Raw genomic sequence first — 20,517 nt, forward strand, 5'->3', positions numbered from 1 at the left:
GCCAGTCCCCACACCACACCTTCCCCTGCAGAACAGGGAGCTACTCTCCTGATTTCTACCACCGGGGTTGTTTGTTCTTGAACTGCATGGAAGTGGAATCACAGTGCCTGGCTTGTTTTGTTCAACGTAGTGTCTTTGAACTTCACATCGTTGTTGTGCATCAGCAGTTGGTTCCTTTTTATTGCTGGAAATATCCCACTGTTTGAAAATACCACAGTTTGTTTATGTGTTCTCCTGTTGTTAGTTATTTGAGCTCTTTTCGTTTTTGGTCTAATTTGAGTTAAGGTGATATAAACATTCTACAAGTCCTTTTGTGGGCAGTTGCATTTATTTCTCTGGGTGTATTCCTAGGAATGGAATTGTAAATCATCAAGTAGGTGTATACTCAGATTTTTTGCAGTTTTTTAAATAAACAATTTATTTTAGAATAGTTTTAGATTCGCAGAGATATTGCAAAGCTAGTACAGAGAGTTCCCGTGTACCCCACACCCAGCTTCCTCTGTTGTTGACATCTTACACTGGTGTGGTACATTCGTCACAATTAAAGAACCAAGACTGATAACATTATTGTCAACAGAAGTCTATACTCTTCAAATTTCTTTAGTTTTTACCTAATGTCCTTTTTCTGTTCATGAACCCGTCCTAGGGCACCACATTGCATTTAGGTGTCCTGTCTCCTTGGGCTCCTCCTGGCTGTGACAGTTTCCTCAGACTTTCCCTGTTTTTGATGACCTAGACTGTTTTGAAGATATTGGTCAAATATTTTGTAGAATGGTCAGATATTTTGTAGAATGTACCTCAGTTGGGATTGTCTGATGTTTTCTCATGATTAGACTGAGGTTATTATGGGTTTGGGGGAGGAAGACCACAGAGTAAAGTGCCGTTTTCATCACATCATATCAAGGGTACTTGCCATCAACATGACCCATCACTGATGTTAACCTTGTTCACCTCGGTGAGGTCGTATTTGTTAGGTTTCTCCACTGGAAAGTTACTCCCCCTCCTCTTTCCATACTGTAATTTTTCGGAAGGAAGTCACCTTGTGCAGCCCACACTGAAGGAGTAAAAAGTTGAGGGCAGAGTATTTCCATAAATAACGGAATTCTTTGGCATGGGAGACTTATATTTAATTTTTCAGGAACTGACAAGCAGTTTTCTAAACTGGTGGCACCGTTTTGTACTTGGACAAGAACGTCTGCGAGTCCACGTGCTCCTTGTCCTCACCAACATTTGCTATCTTGAGTCTTTTCAGTTTTAACCATTGCAGTTGCTGTGAAGTGGTATCTCATAGTTTTAAGTTGCATTCGTGATGACTAATGATGTTGAGCACCTTTTCCTGTGCTCATTGGCCATTTCAGTATCTTTTGTGAAATATCTGTTTGAGTCTTTTTCCTAGTTTTAAAATTGGGTTGTTTGTCTTTTTATTGTTGAGAAGTTATTTGTATATTCTGGATAAAGGTTCTTTGTTCAGTATATGCATGAAGTATTTTCTCCTAGTCTATGACTTGCTTATTGAATTTTCTTAATGATGTGTTTAAAAAAATTTTTTAAAACATTGAAGTATAGTGAGTTTACAATGTTGTGTTAGTTTCTGTGTACAGCATAGTAATTGAGTTATACATATATGTGTATATATATATATATTCCTTTTCATATTCTTTTTCATTATAGACTATTATAAAGTGTTGAATATAGTTCCCTGTGCTATACAGTGGGACCTTGTTGTTTATTTTTTTTGTATATTGTAGTTAGTATCTGCAAATCCTGAGCTCGCAATTTATCTCCACTTTCCCCTTTCCCCCAGTAACCACAAGTTCATTTTTTATGTCTGTAAGTCTGTTTCTGTTTTATAAATAAGTTCATTTGTGTTTTTTTTTTAAATATTCTACATAAAAGTGATACTATATGGTATTTTTCTTTCTTTCTGGCCTATTTCACTTAGAATGATGATCTCCAGGTCCATCCATGTTGCTGCAAATGGCATTATTTTATTAATTTTTTATGACTGAGTATATGTATATATATACATACACATACACTACAATAATGATGTCTTTTGATGAGATGGATTTAAGAATTTAATGAGGAGGTTTTGAGTCCAGTGTTGGGTAGTGGACCCCCACCCATTCTATATCTGATGCTACTAGTTTTTAGTTATGAAGGTTAGTAGTATCCTAGAAAGCATAAGGATTATAGCCACACTGTCTTTTCAAGGCATCTGATGTTGCATTAAAAGAAAACTTCCAAAGGAACGTTCAAGACTTCCTCATAGTAACAATAATTGTGTTGCTGAGTGTGAACATTCCAGATATATTAGGTCTCTTTGAGTAGCAACTGTCAGGACACAGAAGGAGCCCATGTAAGAAGACCGTGTCCTGTCCTTTGCCAATTAAGCATTCTCATTTTCCAGAAAGCTTTGGCATGATCACGAACGGCACAGTGCACGAGAGGGCAGGCACCACATGCTGCTCAAGTCAGGTCCTCCAGACACGGCGGAACCAGCAGCACAGCAGCTGCTGCCAGCGTTTTCCCCATGATTTGAGGACTTGGGGAAAGTCATCAAATTTTAAAAGAATTCTGCACCCTGAGGACAGTGTGCAGAGTTCTTTTACAAATTAATGGGAAAAGGAGAGAAGCAGAAGCCAGACTCTTCTTGGAGAGGAAAAAATAATTCCTCTTAAGAAAAAGGGCATCCAGTTGTAGCAACATGGCTGGACCGAGAGATTATCACACTGAGTGAAGTAAGTCAGAGAAAGATAAATATATTATATCACTGATATGTGGAGACTAAAAAAATGACACAAATGACCTTATTTACAAAACAGAAGCAGACTCATAGACATAGAAAATAAACTTATGCTTACCAAAGGGGAAAAAGAGGGGAGGGATAAATTGGGAGTTTGGGATTTGCAGATACACACTACTATATATAAGATAGGTAAACAAGAGCCTACTGTATAGTATCTCGTAATGACCTGTAATGAAAAAGAATATGAAAAATAATATATACACATAACTGAATCACTGTGCTGTGCAGCAAAAACTAATACAACATTGTAAATTAACTTGTACTTCAATAAAAAAAAGAAAAAGGGCACCATGTGTTATTAAATATTGACTCATAACATAGGTCTTGGGAGATACTTTCAAGCTTCTTGGAATACCAGCAGTAAAGAACGAGCTTTCTGTGTTAGCATTCATGTGTGAACTCATTTCCCAGCCGATTCTGACATCAGCTGCCTGAAATGACGCTTGGCTCTAACACTGATAACCATTAGCTCCAGTCTTCTACATTTACTTTTACATTTGCGATAAGATTTGATTTTAATAATAATCAGAGTTCTCAGGTTGAGAAGCCAGTGCAGTCTCTAATTTGCACTAAATAAACACCGGCTCCTTGGTTCATTTATGTCAGTTCTTAATTATTTAGGGTAATAACTGTAATATTTAACTTTGGAGAAGAGTACACGGAGGATCACTGTAAACCTGTTCTTTAGTACCAATGCTGTTTGGAAGGCAGCTATGCTCACCACTATACCACCAACGCTGCACAGTACCAATGCTGTTTGAAACTGAAAAAAGACATCTTTAGTTTTATGCACCTACTGTGATTTCTGACCAGTAATGGCTCTGAGCGCCTTCATTTTCTGGGATTCCACTTACATTCTAGAATTCTCCATTTGTCTAGTTACCACGATCCTGTAAAATTCAGAAAAAGTAAGAATGGCTGAAGGAGGAAAGGCTTAATGTACTGTGCAGCTCAGAGTCCGAACTCCCTTATTTGTGAAGAGGAGGAAAAACGGGAACTTTAAATTGAGAAGACTTGCGGGTTGCTGGCATTCCTCAGCAAAATGCAAAGCATTCTAAAAAGGGGGGGGGGTCTGTACATTAAAAACAGGGTTCTGACTTCTTTAAAAAAAAAAGTTTCCTCTAGGAAAAGAATGAGTTTTTTTTATTCGGACAAAACATCTCTAAATCTAGTCGTCTCCTTTTTCTAACTGCCTCTTTCTTGCTGTTTCAGGTGAACCTCTTCGTGCTGCTCTCTGTGGTGTGTGTCCTCCTGAATTTAGCCGGATTTATCCTAGGCTGCCAGGGGGCCCAGTTTGTGTCCAGTGTGCCCAGGTGTGATCTGGTAAGCGGTCCTAAGACATGACTGTGTGCCTGATCTGATCCTGGCCTGCCCGGCTTTCCTGGGTGCCACCGTGGTCCTGGTACCTACCACCCAGGACCAGGCAATGGCCCGAAGTGAAACCTGAAGTTGGTAAAAGGAAGCAGGAAAACAAAACAAAGAACTGCCTGCTAATTATTTTATACAGGTGGTCAATGATTTTTTCCAAAGCAATGACCAACCAGCAGAACCCCAGCACCACGGTAATATAATGCATGATTGGTTAGTGACTAGGTGGGTCACAATCAATACCTATCTGCTCTCATCTAAAGAGAAAAAATGGATGTTACCAGAATTCAGGGCAGCAGTCCTTTGTCCAAAACCTTTGGCGGCCAGGTGTGTTTCACCATTCAGAGTTTTCCCCAGTTTTTAAAAGATAAATGTGATACATGTAGTATTTATTCTGTAGCACCCCAGCGGAGTCTGGTCCAGCAGGCTGTAATCAGAACTTCCAATTTCCAGAGCTTTTTGGATTTCAGAATTGTGGATAAGAGGTTGTGGATCTGTATGATCTCAATTTTTTTTTATTTTTAATTGTGGTAAAATACATGTAGCATAAATTTTACCATCTTAACTGCTCAGTAGTGTTAAGTACAGTCACAGTGTTCTGCAACCAATCTCTAGAACTCTTTTCATCTTGCAAAGCTGACACACTATACATATTAAACACTGACCACACATCCCCTCCCCTCTGGCCTCTGGCAACCATGCTTCTGATGCTGTGAATTTGACTACTCTGGTTACCTGATATAAGTAGAATCATACAGTATTTGTCTTTTTGTGGTTACTTATTTCACTTAGCATGGTGTCCTCAACATGTCCACATGTTGTATTATGTGTCAGAATTTCTTCCCTTTTTAAGGCTGAATACTATTCCACTGTCTATAGAGGGCACATTTTGTTTACTCTTTATCCATTGAAGGATGCTTGGGTTCTTTCCACCTTTGGGCCACTGTGAATAATGCTGCCATGGAAACGGATCACTTCTGTGGAGTAAAAGCCCAGAAGTGGAATTGCTGGCTGTCCCTGAACTTTTCAAGACTTCTCAGTAACAAATATCTCCCTGTGGCCCAAAGCAGAAGAAATGGACTTGTCAGAAGCTGTAGTAGATCTCATCTGTCTGGAACCTGGTTCCATGGCCGTCTCACCCTTTCCAAACCAGCAGGTGAAGAGCCACGACATTTCTCCAGATGCTGTGATGAAAGTTCTTGCAGTGAAACTCGTGTCCTTCCCAAATGGGAAAACGCCTTAGAGACTCACTAAAAACCTGTTGCTCTTTCTTAACAACTCTACAGTTTTTTTGACTTTTGTCATTCCATTGCTTAATAACCTTCAGGTTTGGAAGCACAGGCTCACAGCCTTTTCTGGTTTTTAATGTCCTCTATAATTTGCCCTTGTCCTGCGCTCTCACTGTGGCAGCTCCCACTCCCTGAAACTGAGCCCACACCATGTGTCATCACCCAGCCTCCTGCCCTGCTTCCCTGTCTCCGACAAGGCTGTCTCTCCCTGCATAGTTCCCTGCCCCTTACTTCCCTGTTCATCCAAATGCTGTCAGTCTGTTAAAGCCTCATTCCACGATCATCTTAAGGAAATGTCCCTGATCCCCAGAGAAGATAATCTGCAAGAATTCCTGTCTGTCCATCTCTTCAGCATCTCTCCTTTTCTGTTTTGGGGCTAAAGATATTCATACACCTGCCCGCTCTCTCCTGCTGGTCTGGAATCTCCCCGAGGACAGTGTCTGGCTCTCTGTTCTCTTGGGAGTGTTCAACGGCATCTCCCACACACTTCTTTACATACACAGAGTTCCCAGAAAAAGTTTTGAACAAAGCTTGATCTTCCTGTTACTAATCACACAGCAAGTTGGAAGGGGCAAAGAGAACAGACACAGGCTAGAAGCAAAAAATCATAATATATTGAAAGATGGTTTGGCAAGTTTGTAGCATCTATTAATATGCAAGACACTGGGCTAGAGACGGCAGAGAGTAGAAAGAAAAGTCAGACGTCGTTTCTGACCTTGAAGTTTATCACATAGCAAGAGGAGTGGGATAACCATGGCAAGTGCTTGATGGGTGTGGAGAGAATGAATAAATGCCAGACTGCAAAGCAAGGGAGACTGAGATCGGCTGTCAGAGTGAGACATGTTGCTTAGGGTTTGTAAAGGAAGAAGGGCTTGTATCGATGGGAAGATGAGGAAAGGATACTTGGAACATAGATATTTGAGATGAATAAATAAAGGGAATGGGTAGAAGCCATAAGAGGAGAGGATTCTAGGGGCATTGGTAGAAGTTTGTCCTAGTGTTTAGATCATGGGTTGTTCTGAAGCAAACAAGCCAGACTGCAAGGGGGAAGGGTTTAAATGGTTGATCTGTCTGAGAAAGATAGCCAACATTTCCATAATGATGGCCATTCTGACTGGTGTGAGGTGATACCTCATTGTAGTTTGGATTTGCATTTCTCTGATAATGAGCGATATTGAACATCTTTGCATGTGTCTATTGGCCATCTGTATGTCTTCATTGGAGAAATGTCTGTTTAGGCCTTCTGCCCATTTTTCAATTGGGTTGTATTTATTTATTTGTTTGTTATTGAGTTATGTGAGCTGTTTGAATATTTTGGAAATTAAGTCCTTGTCAGTCACATCATTTGCAAATATTTTCTCCCATTCTGTAGGTTGTCTTTTCATTTTGTTCATAGTTTCCTTTGCTGTGCAAAAGCTTATAAGTTTAATTAGGTCTCATTTGTATCTCTTGCCTTTATTTCTATTGCTTTGGGAGACTGACATAGGAGAACTTTACTACAATTTATGTTAGAGAATGTTTTGCCTGTGTTCTATTCTGGGAAGTTTATAGTGTCTTGTCTTTTGTTTAAGTCCTTAAGCCATTTTAAGTTTATTTTTGTGTATGGTGTGAGGGAGTGTTCTAACTTCACTGATTTACATGCTGCTGTCCAGCTTTCCCAACACCATTTGCTGAAGAGACTGTCTTTACTCCATTGTATATTCTTGCCACCTTTGTTGAAGATTAATTGACCGTAAGTCTGTGGGTTTATTTCTGGGCTCTATTCTGTTCTGTTGATCATATGTCTGTTTTTGTGCTAATACCATGCTGTTTTGATTACTGTAGCTCTGTAGTATTGTCTGAAGGCTGGGAGGGTTATGCCTCCAGCTTCACTCTTTTTCTTCCGTATTGTTTTGGCAATTCTGGGTCTTTTATGATTCCATATGCATTTTAGATTTGTTCTAGTTCTGTGAAGAATGTCCTGGGTAATTTGATAAGGATCACATTAAATCTGTAGATTGCTTTGGGTAGTATGGCCATTTTAACAATATTAATTCTTCCAACCCAAGAGCATGGGATATCTTTCCATTCATGACTTATTTTCCAAAAATGGGATGTATTGTACTCACTTCCCTGCATATTGTTTTTCTCACTTAAAGATATATTAGGTATAGCTCTAACGCCCTTTTTTCCCTTTGAACAGGTCAGTTCTCTGTTTTCTTGTGTCTATTGTGGTTTGGGTTTTGGCCAATGGAAGCAATGCTGCTATGAATACCATTCTGCATATCCATCCCCATGGGGGCTGTGATCCAAGCGGGGCAGGCTCCCAGGACAGGGATTGTTCTTCTGTATGTCTCTTTCTTTTTATTACACATTCAACCATCTGATGATTCTATCCATTTTTTTAAAAACTGAGATAAAATATACAAACAATTGAATGCCCATATCTCGAGTGTGCAGTTCATTGAGTTTTGACCATGTGTACGTTCATCATGACACTCTCATGTATACACCCAAACAAGATCTAGAACATTTTCATCACTCTAGAAAGTTCTTTGCTGTCTCCTTTCAGGCTGGTCTACTCTCTCAGAGGCAACCACGGTTCCAGTTTTTTTTCACCGTAGATTAGTTTGCCTGTTCTTGAATTTCATACAGGTGGAACCATATGGTGTATATCTTTTTGTGTCTGACTGATTTAGCTCAGCATGATATTTTAAAATCCACCCATGTTTTAGGGTCATATCAGTTGTTTGCTCTTCTTCTTCTTCTTTTTTTTAAACCAGGGCAGTATTTCATTGCATAAAAATGCTACAGTTTGTTTGATCAGTTCTTCTGTTGATGGACATTTGGGTTCTTTTCAGCTTGGGAGTATTATGAACAAAGCTGTTGTGAACATTTTTATGTAGTTTTTGTGTGTGTGTGTGGACCTGTTTTTATTTCTCTTAAGTAAATACATAGATAAGCATCACTATGGTAAAAGTATGTTTAACTTTATAAGAAACTGCTAAATGGTTTTCCAAAGTGGTTGGGGAATAAGTAAATTTAATTTCAAATGTATGGACAGATCCTTTGTTAAAGGGCTTTAACTCGCATTTCTACCAGTAACTCTCTGCCACCAGTAAGTGTTATTCTTTTTAATTTTTTGCCAGTCTGATGGGGCTAAATCGAGATCTCATTCTTACTTTAATTTTTGGTTCCCTAATTACTAAAGATGGCATCGTCATATGTTGGGAAAGCTTCCTGGAAGAGTCTAATGTGCAGCTAGGGTGGAGAGCCACAGCGTTGGTGGCTGATGGGAGGAAGGAGAGGGTCTGACAGTTTCAGGTAATAGTATCAAGGTGAAGGATAGGTGTTTTCCATTTAAGATTGGGGAAATTTGAACAGCTTTGTTTGCAGATGGCTAAAGAGATTGAAGAGAAATTAGAATACGTTTTCAGAAATACTGGGCAGAGTTAGGATTAAGAAGATGGGTGAAGGATCAAGAATAGGAAGAAGAAGGAATGCAGAACGCTCAGTTCCTTGAATCATTTTGTCTGGAGCCTCAGGGCCTCCCTGTATCAGCGGGCACAGTGATTGATATTCAGTATTATTTGCATAATGATTAACTTTCAGATAGGATCCCTTGTTTAAAGGGATTAACCCTCACTTACCTGGAAAACTTTGCCATCCTGACTGGCTCACCCCAGCAGTTCCAGGTAGCTGAGGCCTCTGTGTACGTGGATGCCTGGTGTCATGTGAATACTGCAGCCATGTGTGTGCAGCCGCAAAGGACTGATTTCTCTCTCAACTGAATGCCTTGGATCAAGAATGGACTCATGTGGGAAGGGAGCACTTTGTAAGATGACACCTAGTCTTACCTGAGGGAGGTAAAATCCTCAGGTAGGATCTTGACGCTTACACAAGTAGGAGAAAAAGAAATTGCACTGCGTCACATTGGAAAAAGCGAGCTTCTTTCCTGTTTAGGGAGAAGCGGCCTGGTATACGTGAACAGAATGGAGACATGAGAAGAATGAATGATCTCTGTTAGCCACTTCTTTGTTACTACTAAATAATGCTTCTTAGTATTAGAACAGGAAGTTCTCAGCTGGAGCCTTTGAAGGGGCAAGCCCATTGGGAGTAATATTCACCTTCTGAACTTAGCCCAGTGTAAGGACTATTATTAATTATGCAAGAGGGGCCAAGACAAAGCCAGTGATCCCTGAGAGGAAAGAAAATTTCTCACCTGCCTGGACCCTGCCTGGGGAACTCCTGTCTGAATGGGCATAGTGGTTTTCCTTTAGAAGGAGAGAATCTAGTACGGACCCTAGAAATGTGAGACATTGAAAATGTGAGATTCGAACACAAATAGCCTTGTGTCTGTGTGTGTGGGGTTATGGATCTACGTATGGGGACATTGCTGAGCTAACAATCTCCAAGGCAAACCAACACAAGACAGAAACCCCGCGGGAGGGAACTGATAGGTTATGGGGTCCATTGAGGTAACTGTTGTTGTAATTCTTTGTATCAGAGGCAGAATTTATATCAAAATCTGGGCATCAGTGTTTAAGATAGTAAAGAGTCCCTTTCAGTATGGTTTAAGGAGAAGGAATGAAAAATGTTCTGGGATCCATGGAGTTCTGGAAGAGGCAAAGCTAATCTATGTGGGAAATCTATCTGCACAGTAGTTGCCTTTGTGGGTGTGTGGGCAGGGATGGATGGGGAGGAGGCATGAAGGAATTTACTCCGGTGATGGTATGTTCTGTCTGTTGATACGAGTCTGAGGTACATAGATATACACATAGCTCAAAATTCCTCTAATGGTATGCTTGTGATTTGTGTATGTAAATTTCATCTCAAAAGAAAAGGAAAACCAAACCAGAAAATGTATAATTCAGTGGTACGAATTTTCCCCCTCGGCTTCCTAGTTACCTTGTATTAGAAGGAACTAAGTCTTCTCCTAATTTGGAAAAATACCATGAAATTTATCACTATGACTAAAGGGTAAGAATCTTAATTCAATAAGAATAAAGTCTCTTTTTTTTCTGTTAAGTAACTAAAATATTGTAGATGTTCAGTCATTCTTAAAGATTCCTGAAGAATTTTGCAGCTAGTGAAGTCAAAGCTGGTTTTTAATTTAACAGGTATGAAAGAGGTGTGGCCTTTACTTTTAACCAAAATAGAGAAGCCAACTTCAACAGCTCAAGCAGCAGAGCAAGTAAGAATGCACCTCTACTCCCAAATTATGGGTCTTATACAAATGGCCAGTAGACACATGAAAAGATGCCCCATATTGCTAATTATCAGAGAAATGCAAATGAAAACTACAATGAGGTATCACCTCACACCAGTCAGAATGGCCCTCATTCAAAAGTCCACAAATGATAAATGCTGGAGAGGCTGTGGAGAAAAGGGGACCCTCCTACAATGTTGGTGGGAATGTAGTTTGGTGCAGCCGTTATGGAAAACAGTCTGGAGATTCCTCAGAAGACTGAAAAGAGACTTACCATGTGATCCAGCAATCCCACTCCTGGGTGTATATCCAGAGGGAACCTTAATTCAAAAAAATGCATGCACCCCAGTGTTCATAGCAGCACTATTTACAATAGCCAAGACATAACCTAAGTGTCCATCAACAGATGACTGGATAAAGAAGCTGTGGTATATTTATACAATGGAATACTACTCAGCAATAAAAAATGATAAAATAATGCCATTTGCATCAACATGGATGGACCTGGAGAATGTCATTCTAGGTGAAGTAAGTCAGAAAGAGAAAGAAAAATACCATATGATATCATTTATATGTGGAATCTTAAAAAAAAAAAAAAGGACAAACGAACTTATTTACAAAATAGAAACAGACTCAGAGACATAGAAAACAAACATGGTTACCAGAGAGGAACAGGGTGGGAAGGGATAAATTGGGAGTTCAAGATTTTCAGATATTAACTAATATATATAAAATAGATAAACAACAAGTTTATACTGTATGGAGGGAACTATATTCAATATCTTGTAGTAACCCATAATGGAAAAGAATATGAAAACAAATATATGTATGTTCATGTATGATGGAAGCATTGTGCTGTACACCAGAAATTGATACAACATTGTAAACTGACTATACTTCAATTAAAAAATATATACAAACAAACAAGAAGAACTATACCAAATTATGGGTCTTATTAGCCAAAATCAGGTATTACATATATTTACAAGCTGATTCAATGGAAACTTGGAAAAGTGACCCAAAGTTTGCAAAGCATCTCACTAAAAATATATAAGATTACTCATCAGTGATGTTATCACTTCAAAAAAAAAGAAAAGAAAATTTCTACTAAAATCTATGCAAACATTGAAGATGTGAACTAAGATCTCATTAAGCCTACATGATTTAGGGCTACTGTTCACCAAAGAGTCCTTGTGGTTCTTACGGCACATGGTAGACTGAACCTCCTTGCCTTCTTGGAGTTAGCTAGAACCGTAGTATTTGCTTTGGAAAGAAAATTGAGCTCATGTGATGAGTGTCACGTCCGAGAGGAAGACTGAAGCTAGGGTAACCAGATTTAGCAAGTGAAAACCCAGGATAGCCAGTTAAATTTGAATTTCAAATAAACAGCTAATAGATTTTTACTATGAACATGTCTCATGCCATGTTTGGGATATAATGGTGCTAAGGAATGATCTGTTGTTTATGTTAATTCAAATTTAACTGAGCATCCTGCCTTTTATCTGGCAGCCCTGCGTTAAGTGCCAATGTGCAATTCATCATATGCTCTCCATCTCACTAGCATAGGGATCATCAATCCTGAGATAACAATGCTTCATCGACCTCGGTCCCTAAGGGAACATGATGAGCAGAGCCCTCTGCTGACCTGCAGTGGGTATGTGGCACAGTGAGGAAGTAACATTGGTTGGTTAAGCCACTGAAATGTTGGGGCTGGCTGTTACCTGTCCTGACTGATGCAGACACTGCTTGACACTGAACCCTGCCATATCTCATTCTGTAGGATTGGTGCTCTGCGGTGTGGACTGTTTATTTTAACTTAATAATTAAATTATTGTTCTGCCTTTTCCCCCTTAAGGTGGACTTAGGTGAAGGCAAGATTTGCTTCTGTTGTGAAGAATTTCAACCAGCCAAATGCACAGACAAAGAAAATGCATTGAAACTCTTCCCGGTTCAGCCTTGTAGTGCTGTTCACCTTCTACTTAAGGTATCTCAACTGGATTCCTTCCCTCACCAGCAAATGCACCACAGAAACCCCAAAGAAGGCAGAGCTACTTGAAATATTCCTCCTCTGGTACCTCTTTCAAATAGTGCTGCTTGGAGCAGATGTGAGCAACCCCTCATCAGGAACCTAGAGGCAGAATTGAGAGCAGAAGGAGCTGCCGATTTTTGTGTCTCTTAAGTTATGGATGGATGGCTCTCTGTGTTCAAAACTATAAGCTAGTGAAAAATGTAAGGGGCCTAAATATATACACATGTATATTTTTATGTATATAAATATACAGGCACACATATACACACACACTCATTATGTAGCTACACTTATACGAGGTATAGTTTTAGCAGAACCTTTAAAGTGCACGCCCATCTGTCACTGCTCTGATGCTCCTTTGTTGGCTTAAATGAGTCCTCTGGGCTATTGAGTGCTGCTGTCCTAAGACACACAGACAAAGGTGATGTGTTGGCCAGAAGATACAAGGGAAGTTCAAGACATTACCTCTTCTTGAACAGGCTGCAACTATAATAAGCAAAAGAGATGAAAAACAAATGATACCAGCTGAAGAGAAATACAGAATTAACCTTCATTTAGGAATTGGATAAAAACTGTGTCCTGACTTAAGGTCTGTGAGCCCAGTGAATGACACGGTCAGTTGGTGAACCCTGGGATATTAGCTTTTGGATGGTCCTCCACCGATGGCTTTCTTTAGGTCTTTGTTTTGGGTTTATTTTTTGTGGGGAGGAGGAATCTCTGAGCAGAGAGGGAGAAGCTGCAGCTCTTCGGCTCACGGAGGATGTGAAAATGGTCTTCTTTCTTCGGCTTCTGGAGTTTTGGCAGCTGAATCACCCCCAAACTTTTTGAGCCAAGACTTTGCTTGGGGAAAGCCCCGCTAAGGAGCCAGGACTTTGGCAACAGAAACTTTTGGGACTGGCTTTGCTATTTTGAGACGTGTTTAGAGGAGAGCAGCCCTGTTTGCACTTGGGCCGCCTGCCTGCCTGTGTTGCCCCGGTTTGGTGCTGGGGGCAGCTCTGCCAACTGCTCGCGAAACAGAATCAGTGGCCACAAATTAAGCAGCGAGCTGTCCTGGTGGGAGGCTGTTTTAGTGGGTGGTGGGGGAAGGTTAGAAATCTCTATCACTGGGGACACCAACTTCAGAAGAGAAACTCACTGCACTTTTGGAAGGAACATTTCCAGACAGGATTCTGATGCTTGCAAAAGGAAATCTGGTAATACCAGGTCTGTCTGGGACAGGAAGCTTCTAGGCTAACTTTTTATAAAGTTAAGACGTACACAGTATTGCGTGAGAGTCTGAGTAATAACCAGCACTTGTGTGACACCTAGCACGAGCCAAGCATCATCTAAGTCCTTTACGTGCATTTTCTCAGGAGAATTGTCCTACTGGGACAGTAGTAGTACCATTTTTAAAAGTCTTTATGTTGCATTCTGATCATCAGCTTTGAGGTACTCAGGGGCGTCATTGTTTCCTGGTTCCAGAAAGTCCTGTTCGCCCTGTGTGCCTTGAACGCTCTGACGACCACCGTCTGCTTGGTGGCCGCCGCCCTTCGCTACCTCCAGATCTTCGCAGCCAGAAGATCCTGCAACGTAAGTCCACGCGAGGTGGCCGTGCAAATGCGTCTCCGCCGCACCTGGCCGCGGAACTTCTTGTGTAACCCGTTGCTTTTCTCCCCGAGCCTTTGTAGCGAAGGCTGTTGACTAACCAGAATGCTGTCTGATTAGGACGAATCCCAGATTTCTGCAGAAGAAGTGGAGGAACACAGACGCATCCCAGACCCCGATGACTTTGTGCCGCCAGTGCCTCCCCCTTCCTATTTCGCCACGTTTTACTCGTGCACGCCGCGGATGAACCGCAGGTACCGCCCTCAAGTGCCCCCCGCCTTCCTCTTTGGGGTGCTCTCCGTTTTGAAGACTGCGGGGTCTTCAGAGCTCACGGCACGAGCTCTGACTTCTCTACAAAATCTAGACATTGTGTTATTTGCAGGATTTTCTATTTTCTCTTTCTCTCTTTTTTGTTTGACAAATTGCAAGAAACCAAAGAAAAGTCAAACCTTGACCTAAGGATATAGTTTTTCAACTCCAATGAGCTTCCTAGGAAAACTGACACCCAGAGAGAGAACTGCTGTAATTTGACGTGACTGAGAACCGCTGTTGCCCTGGAAACGCTCTCAGTTGGGCCAAATCGATATTCATTGTAACACCATCAGCAGGTCTTCAAATCATGCAATTCTTCCCAGCCATTAAAAAAAGATTAATTATTAATTACATCTCCTTGGTCTAGAAAAAAAAATTAGACACTAGGGTTATTTTCCTTTTCAAATTCTAGTTCAGAACTTAATCTTCTGTTTCTTAATCTCAGAAATTATTATTTGTAGAATGAAATGCCTCATGCATTCGTCCGGTTTTAAGCCACTCCTAGAGTTGTACCTTTCTAAAGAATGACTTCATTTATTTATTCAACAAACATTTAATACATCTTCTGCTGCTTATTAGTCACTATGCAGGGTTATTGAAATTCAAAATACCCACTTCCTTCTGCTATCAAGGAGCTCACAATCTAAATTATTAAAAATGAGTATTGGAAGAGTCCCAGTAGTACTCAAAAGGGAGGTTGTGAGGGCACGGAGGAGGACTGCCTAACCTAGAACGGTGAGTGGGCAGGAAGCGCCAGCTGGTTAGGGTTGGCTTCCTGGACCAGGTGAAACTGAGCTCAGTTTAAAGGAGAAGCAAATCTATATTTAAGCTTCCAAAAGAAAATCCCTGAATTCTACAAGAAAGAATAGTGTCTTTCATTTGCTGTCAAGAGGGCCGGGAACTTCTCCTTTTTAATCCCTGATGTACATGTGGAGAGTTGTCAAACAAATTTGGTGCCCAGTTTCGGGTTTTGGGAAATGCATTTTCTAATGCTCAGGGCAGCCACATGTGACTTTGAAACAGGTCTCCAGTGGGAGCTCCCACCCAGACACTCTTAATGTTCTTGTCAATGGGTTATCTTCCCTATAAATATCTTCCTGATATCTTCCCTAAAAGATATCTTCCCGACTTGTCCCTAAGCCCCACTCCGGGCCCTCCGCCGCCTACCCACCTTGGCGGAGGTGGAGATGACCACCATGCCGGAGGGGGCATCAGTGGCTGGACAGCTGGTCTGAGGGACAGCTCGCCCTCCCTGTTGTACAGGGACTCATGTACTGGAATTTCAAAGCTTCAGGGGCCAGGATAGCTTCTCTAGTCTTTCAGGAAAGGACCCAAGAATTATAGAGGTCAGAGTGTAATGGCAACAAAGTGCATGTTCTCTGTGTACCGCAGGACACTTCTGCTAAAACCTTAGCCAAGTCTCAGGCTGCCTGCAGAGGGCATATTGGAGGACAGTAAAATGCCTGTTACTTCATGGCTGGGAAGAGAAATGCCCTCTTCAGGAAGGATTCCTTGGCTCTCTGAGGTTGTGGGTGAGCACTTGGTTGACCTAAGAGGAGGCAACAGACAGATTTAATTTCCCACAGTGGCAGAAAGGGAAAGTGACTCGGGTGGGTGTAGAAGTCCTGCTGTCCTGTGGGACTCCCCCATTCTCTCTTGCCTTCCTCTTCTCTGTGCCTCCAAAGTCATGCTTCTCAGTGTGGGGCTTTGAGGATCTGGGTGCATCCCTGGATTTGTCCCTGAGTCTTGAGCCAGGCCCTGGCCAAATCCAAGTTGGGAGAAGGTGGACAAGCTTCTCATCAAGGGTTTTTACCCAACAGAAATTCCAGAAGGAGTGGGGGGGGGGGGGGCAGAGCAAAGCCCCCGTGAGAGAAGAAGAATGCTCAGCCTAAAATATATACCTGGAGCCCCAGCTCATAGCTCCAGTGGGCGACTACCCTCGTCTTCTGAAATTCTGCCAGTATCCCAGTGCAGCCCACTTTTTTTTTTTTAACCTTTTGTGTATATTTTTTTCATCAAAGTATAATTGATTTACAATATTATATTAGTTTCAGGGGTACAACATAGTGAGTCAGTATTTTTATAGCTTATACTCCATTTAAAGTTACTACAAAACAATGGCTCTGTTGCTCGTCTGGGTTTCGATGTAGTAGTTTATATCTCTTAATCCCATACCCCTATCTTTCCGCTCCTCTTGCCCACTTTTTCTTAAAATGGCTAAATTTATTCACCTTTAGATACAAACTCTATCATAGTTTTTAAAAAACTTGACCAGCGTTGCTAAATTCTCAGTATAAATCAACTTCATGGTAATTTTCTTTCTTATAAGCAGGCAGGCAAGAATATGAACAGATGTTTTCATTAATATTTCCACAACCAGTTATGTGAAGAGTTTTCATGCAATAGAGGCTCCCTGTTTCCTGTAAGGTATTATGACCTCTCAGAAGAGGTTTATTTATTTGACTTCTATAAATACATCTATTTCGTGCATTGGTATCTCCTTGGGAGAGGACTTCTCAAGTTTCTGTCATCAACAGGAGGCTGAGTGCAGTGAAGGCTTCTGTCCAAAGATGGTGATCTACTTTGGGAATCGATTTGTAGGTACTGTGTACCCATCTCCACTACTCCAGGGAGTGCCCCAGTCTCAGACATTGGCTTGAGCCAGGAGTCAGGAAGGAGAGTCTCCAGCCTGTTTTGTGAATGTGGATCTGGTTGTACAGTGGGATGCTACCTGCTGTGGAAGACTGGAGATGAGGGCATGGGAGCCAGGTTGACATGGGCATTCTCTAAAGGTGAAGACAATGAAGTCTGCCCATTTCCTTTCCCACTGAACTTCAAAACCCAAACTCAGGTGGAGATGGGCTATGCTAGGGTTCGACTGTGCTGGGGCGCCCGCCTCACTCTGCCTTCCTGCAACCCTACCAACACGTGCCCCGTGGAAGGGCGCAGTTTCCCTGGCACCCAGAGGAGGGCCATTCTTTGGTCAAGCATATGAGTTGCTGTAGCAGCCTCAGATCCAGCACCTATTTGTAGCATCCAAGCAGAACCTACTTTGCACGATCTGTTTGGGTTTCCTGTTCATCTTCAGAGTTCATAAGCATGAACCATTGAAGGTTTCCTGGAGGCTTTGGGATGAATTTGAAAAAGCCCAGGCTCTGGGCTCTTAAAAGGTCCACCCTGGAGTGGAGGTGGGTGGGTATAGCTCAGTGGTAGAGTGCGTTCAATTCCCAGTACCTCCACACACACAAAAAAGGGGGTCACCCTGGGTGGATTTCTTACCATCTCTGAGCCTTGGTTTCCTCATTCACCTGCATTGACATGTGGCTGCTGAGAGGCTTGTCAAGAGACAATGGGCAAAAAATCTTGCTAAAAATGAAAGCTTAGACCATGCTCCACCATTGTTAGTTGCATGGTGTTCTTGGCGTGTGTCTTACTCTTAATAAACATTTAGCCTTTAACCTTACACTGAACTTACCAGGCAACAGTTTTCTAATGACACTCATTCTTATAAAGGTCTGGTCACCTTTCCCAGATATAGCAGGGTTTTCATTTCAGCCACCATAATCCATTTCCTTTAGCAGTGGTCTCGTTCCTGGCCGTGCCCCGGAGTCACCTGGGCCGCACCACAGGCAATTAGTGCAGCATTTCTAGAGGGGAGGCCTGGGCCATGCCCAGTTCGGGAACCCTCCTGGGTGATGATTCTGCTCTGTAGCTGGGGTTGAACACTGCAAGGGATCAGGAACAAAACCTACCAGGAGAGAGCAGACCTATCTCCCTCCATGGATCCTGATTTACCCAGAAGAGGTAAGATAAGGGAAACCTGCTTCGTAGGAAAGGCGCTTGTCTTCTGCCTCGGCTCTAGCAGCATCTTCCGTCTCAGTTGAGACTGTGCTGCTCGTTGTAATAACCACCAGACAAGCCGTTTGTTTTGCAGCCAGTTTAGATAAAATGTGCCCCGCTTCCACCCAGTTTTCCTCCTTGAAGAGATGCTGGAGTAATTCAGAATCTAAAATGGAGCCTGCTCCTCTGACTTCTTGGTCCTAAGCAAGCCCTCTTGTCTCTAGGAACACACAGGCAGCCACCAGGCTAGGACTATGAAACCAAGGGCACTAGAGTTAACAAAGCTGGGGTGAATTTTCCAGGCAAGGACACCACAGTGAAGAAATGCGTGGGGACTTGGCTGAGGGGGGATAGTCAGGGGTTTGTGAGTGCTGGAAAGATGCTCACGGGTTAGGCTAATCAAGGATTGATGACTAGCCCTCTGGAGAGGACAGGAGGAGTCCATAGGTCTCATTGATTAAAACCAGTCACCTTGTTCATTGGTTAGGAAGGAGCCTTCAGTCAGGTCCAGGAAGAGTCTGGATTCCTGAAGTCACTCGGTATCTGTAGCTCTTAAAATGGCTTTGGCTGGAATAGAGAGTTGATGTGAAACCCGTGAGCAAGTCCCTCTCTAAGGGGAGAATACCCCTTTCTTGATGACTGTACCAGGACCCCTCCCCAGGGAGGGACAGTTCCCACAGGTGCCTCTCCTCACATGCGCTCCGTGTTATGCGCTGAGCCCAGCCGCATCCCTGCCTTGGGTGTCAACCCGTGACTTCTTCCCTCTCAGGTCATGTAGATATGAGAGTCTTCCTTCTAAACAGAGACACAGAAAATAAAGGGAGTGCTGTCTCATTTTTTCAATTCAGGCTGCAGAAGTCTCATTCTTCTAAATCCCAGAATTCCAGTTTTATTTTTAGGAAGAAAGACTATCACATCTTTCTCAACTGTTTTCTTCCACCGCTTGCATTTTTGTGAATGGGCATAAATGAAACAACCATAAATCCAGAGAGCACCTTCCCAAAACAAAACAAAACAGCAGTCCCCTGCAGGCAGCTGGCCCCGGAGCCTGTCTTTCCAGTCTCCTTTAGTTTATGTTCATTTTTGCATTTCAAGAGCAAACATTAAACTTTTCCTATTGTCTCCCGTTTTCATTCTCCAATATTCCATTGCCTGAGTACAGGGTTTTTTTGGTCTTCTGTGTATTTTTTAAAATTATGATATAATTGACGTATAAAATGATAATGGTTTCGGGTGGACAAATAATGACTCAGTACTTGGATGTGATGTGAAATGTTAACCGTAGTAAGTCTAGTTAACATCCATCACTACATACAGTTACAAGCTTTGTTCTCCTTGTGATGAGAACGTTTAAGATCGGCTCTCTTAGCAGCTTTCAGGTACACCATACGGTATTACTGACTGTGGTTGCCTCGCTGTGCATTACTTTCCCAGGACTTATTTACGTATATTTTATAACCGGAAATTTCATCATAAGGTACAAACTTTCGTGTATTTTTAAGTTATTTTAAAATTTAGGTTCTTTATTATCTTGATAATTTGTGTATAATTTTCTGTGAACACTGGCAGAAAATCTTGTGGGTTTTTTGGTTTAATTTTTTGCTGTTAAAGCCCCCTCGCCCCCAGGACAGAACCGCAGTGCCTGGCACGGGGCCGGGGCTCCGCCAGTGTTGGCTAGAACCGCCACCCTTAGGATGAGGCGCTCCGGGACGCCTCCTGCTGCGTGCCGTGCTGGCTCTGAGCTGTGACGTTATTCACTTCTTTTTGAAAAACATACTTATTGTTTCAAATATTTATTCAACAAATAGTGAGTTTCTGCCATGAATCAGACATTAGGGAAACCTCGGCGAGAAACTTTTGTCGTGTACTGTAAGAAATATTTGAGTTTCCCTGTCTTTAGTTTTTTTTTTAATTGAGGTAAAATTCACATAACATGAAGTTAACCATTTGAAAGTGTACAATTCAGTGGCATTTAGTACATTGACAATATGGTGCAACCTCACCTCCGTCTAGTTCTAAAGCATTTTCATCACCTCCAGGGAGACCCCATATCCACTAAAGCAGTCACTCCCCATTCCTCGCTTTCCCCAAGCTCCTG

At 41.9% G+C, this 20,517-nt stretch overlaps 1 protein-coding gene across 7 annotated transcripts in view; it reads left to right on the plus strand.

The window, feature by feature from the left end:
* ENTREP1 (endosomal transmembrane epsin interactor 1) overlaps positions 1 to 20,517 on the plus strand; it is an 85,393-nt gene that overhangs the window by 56,732 nt on the left and 8,144 nt on the right. For all 7 annotated transcript variants that reach the window (XR_012506368.1, XM_010952749.3, XM_045515094.2 and 4 more), the window contains 4 exons: positions 4,022 to 4,132; positions 12,510 to 12,638; positions 14,145 to 14,252; positions 14,388 to 14,521. Coding sequence is in view for 6 of the 7 variants with exons in the window: in XM_010952749.3 (XP_010951051.1) it covers positions 4,022 to 4,132; positions 12,510 to 12,638; positions 14,145 to 14,252; positions 14,388 to 14,521 (482 nt within the window). In the remaining variant the exon portion in view is untranslated. The remainder of the gene's footprint in view (positions 1 to 4,021; positions 4,133 to 12,509; positions 12,639 to 14,144; positions 14,253 to 14,387; positions 14,522 to 20,517) is intronic.

This window comes from Camelus bactrianus, chromosome 4, assembly GCF_048773025.1.
Source record: "Camelus bactrianus isolate YW-2024 breed Bactrian camel chromosome 4, ASM4877302v1, whole genome shotgun sequence".
Taxonomy (NCBI): Eukaryota; Metazoa; Chordata; class Mammalia; order Artiodactyla; family Camelidae; genus Camelus; species Camelus bactrianus.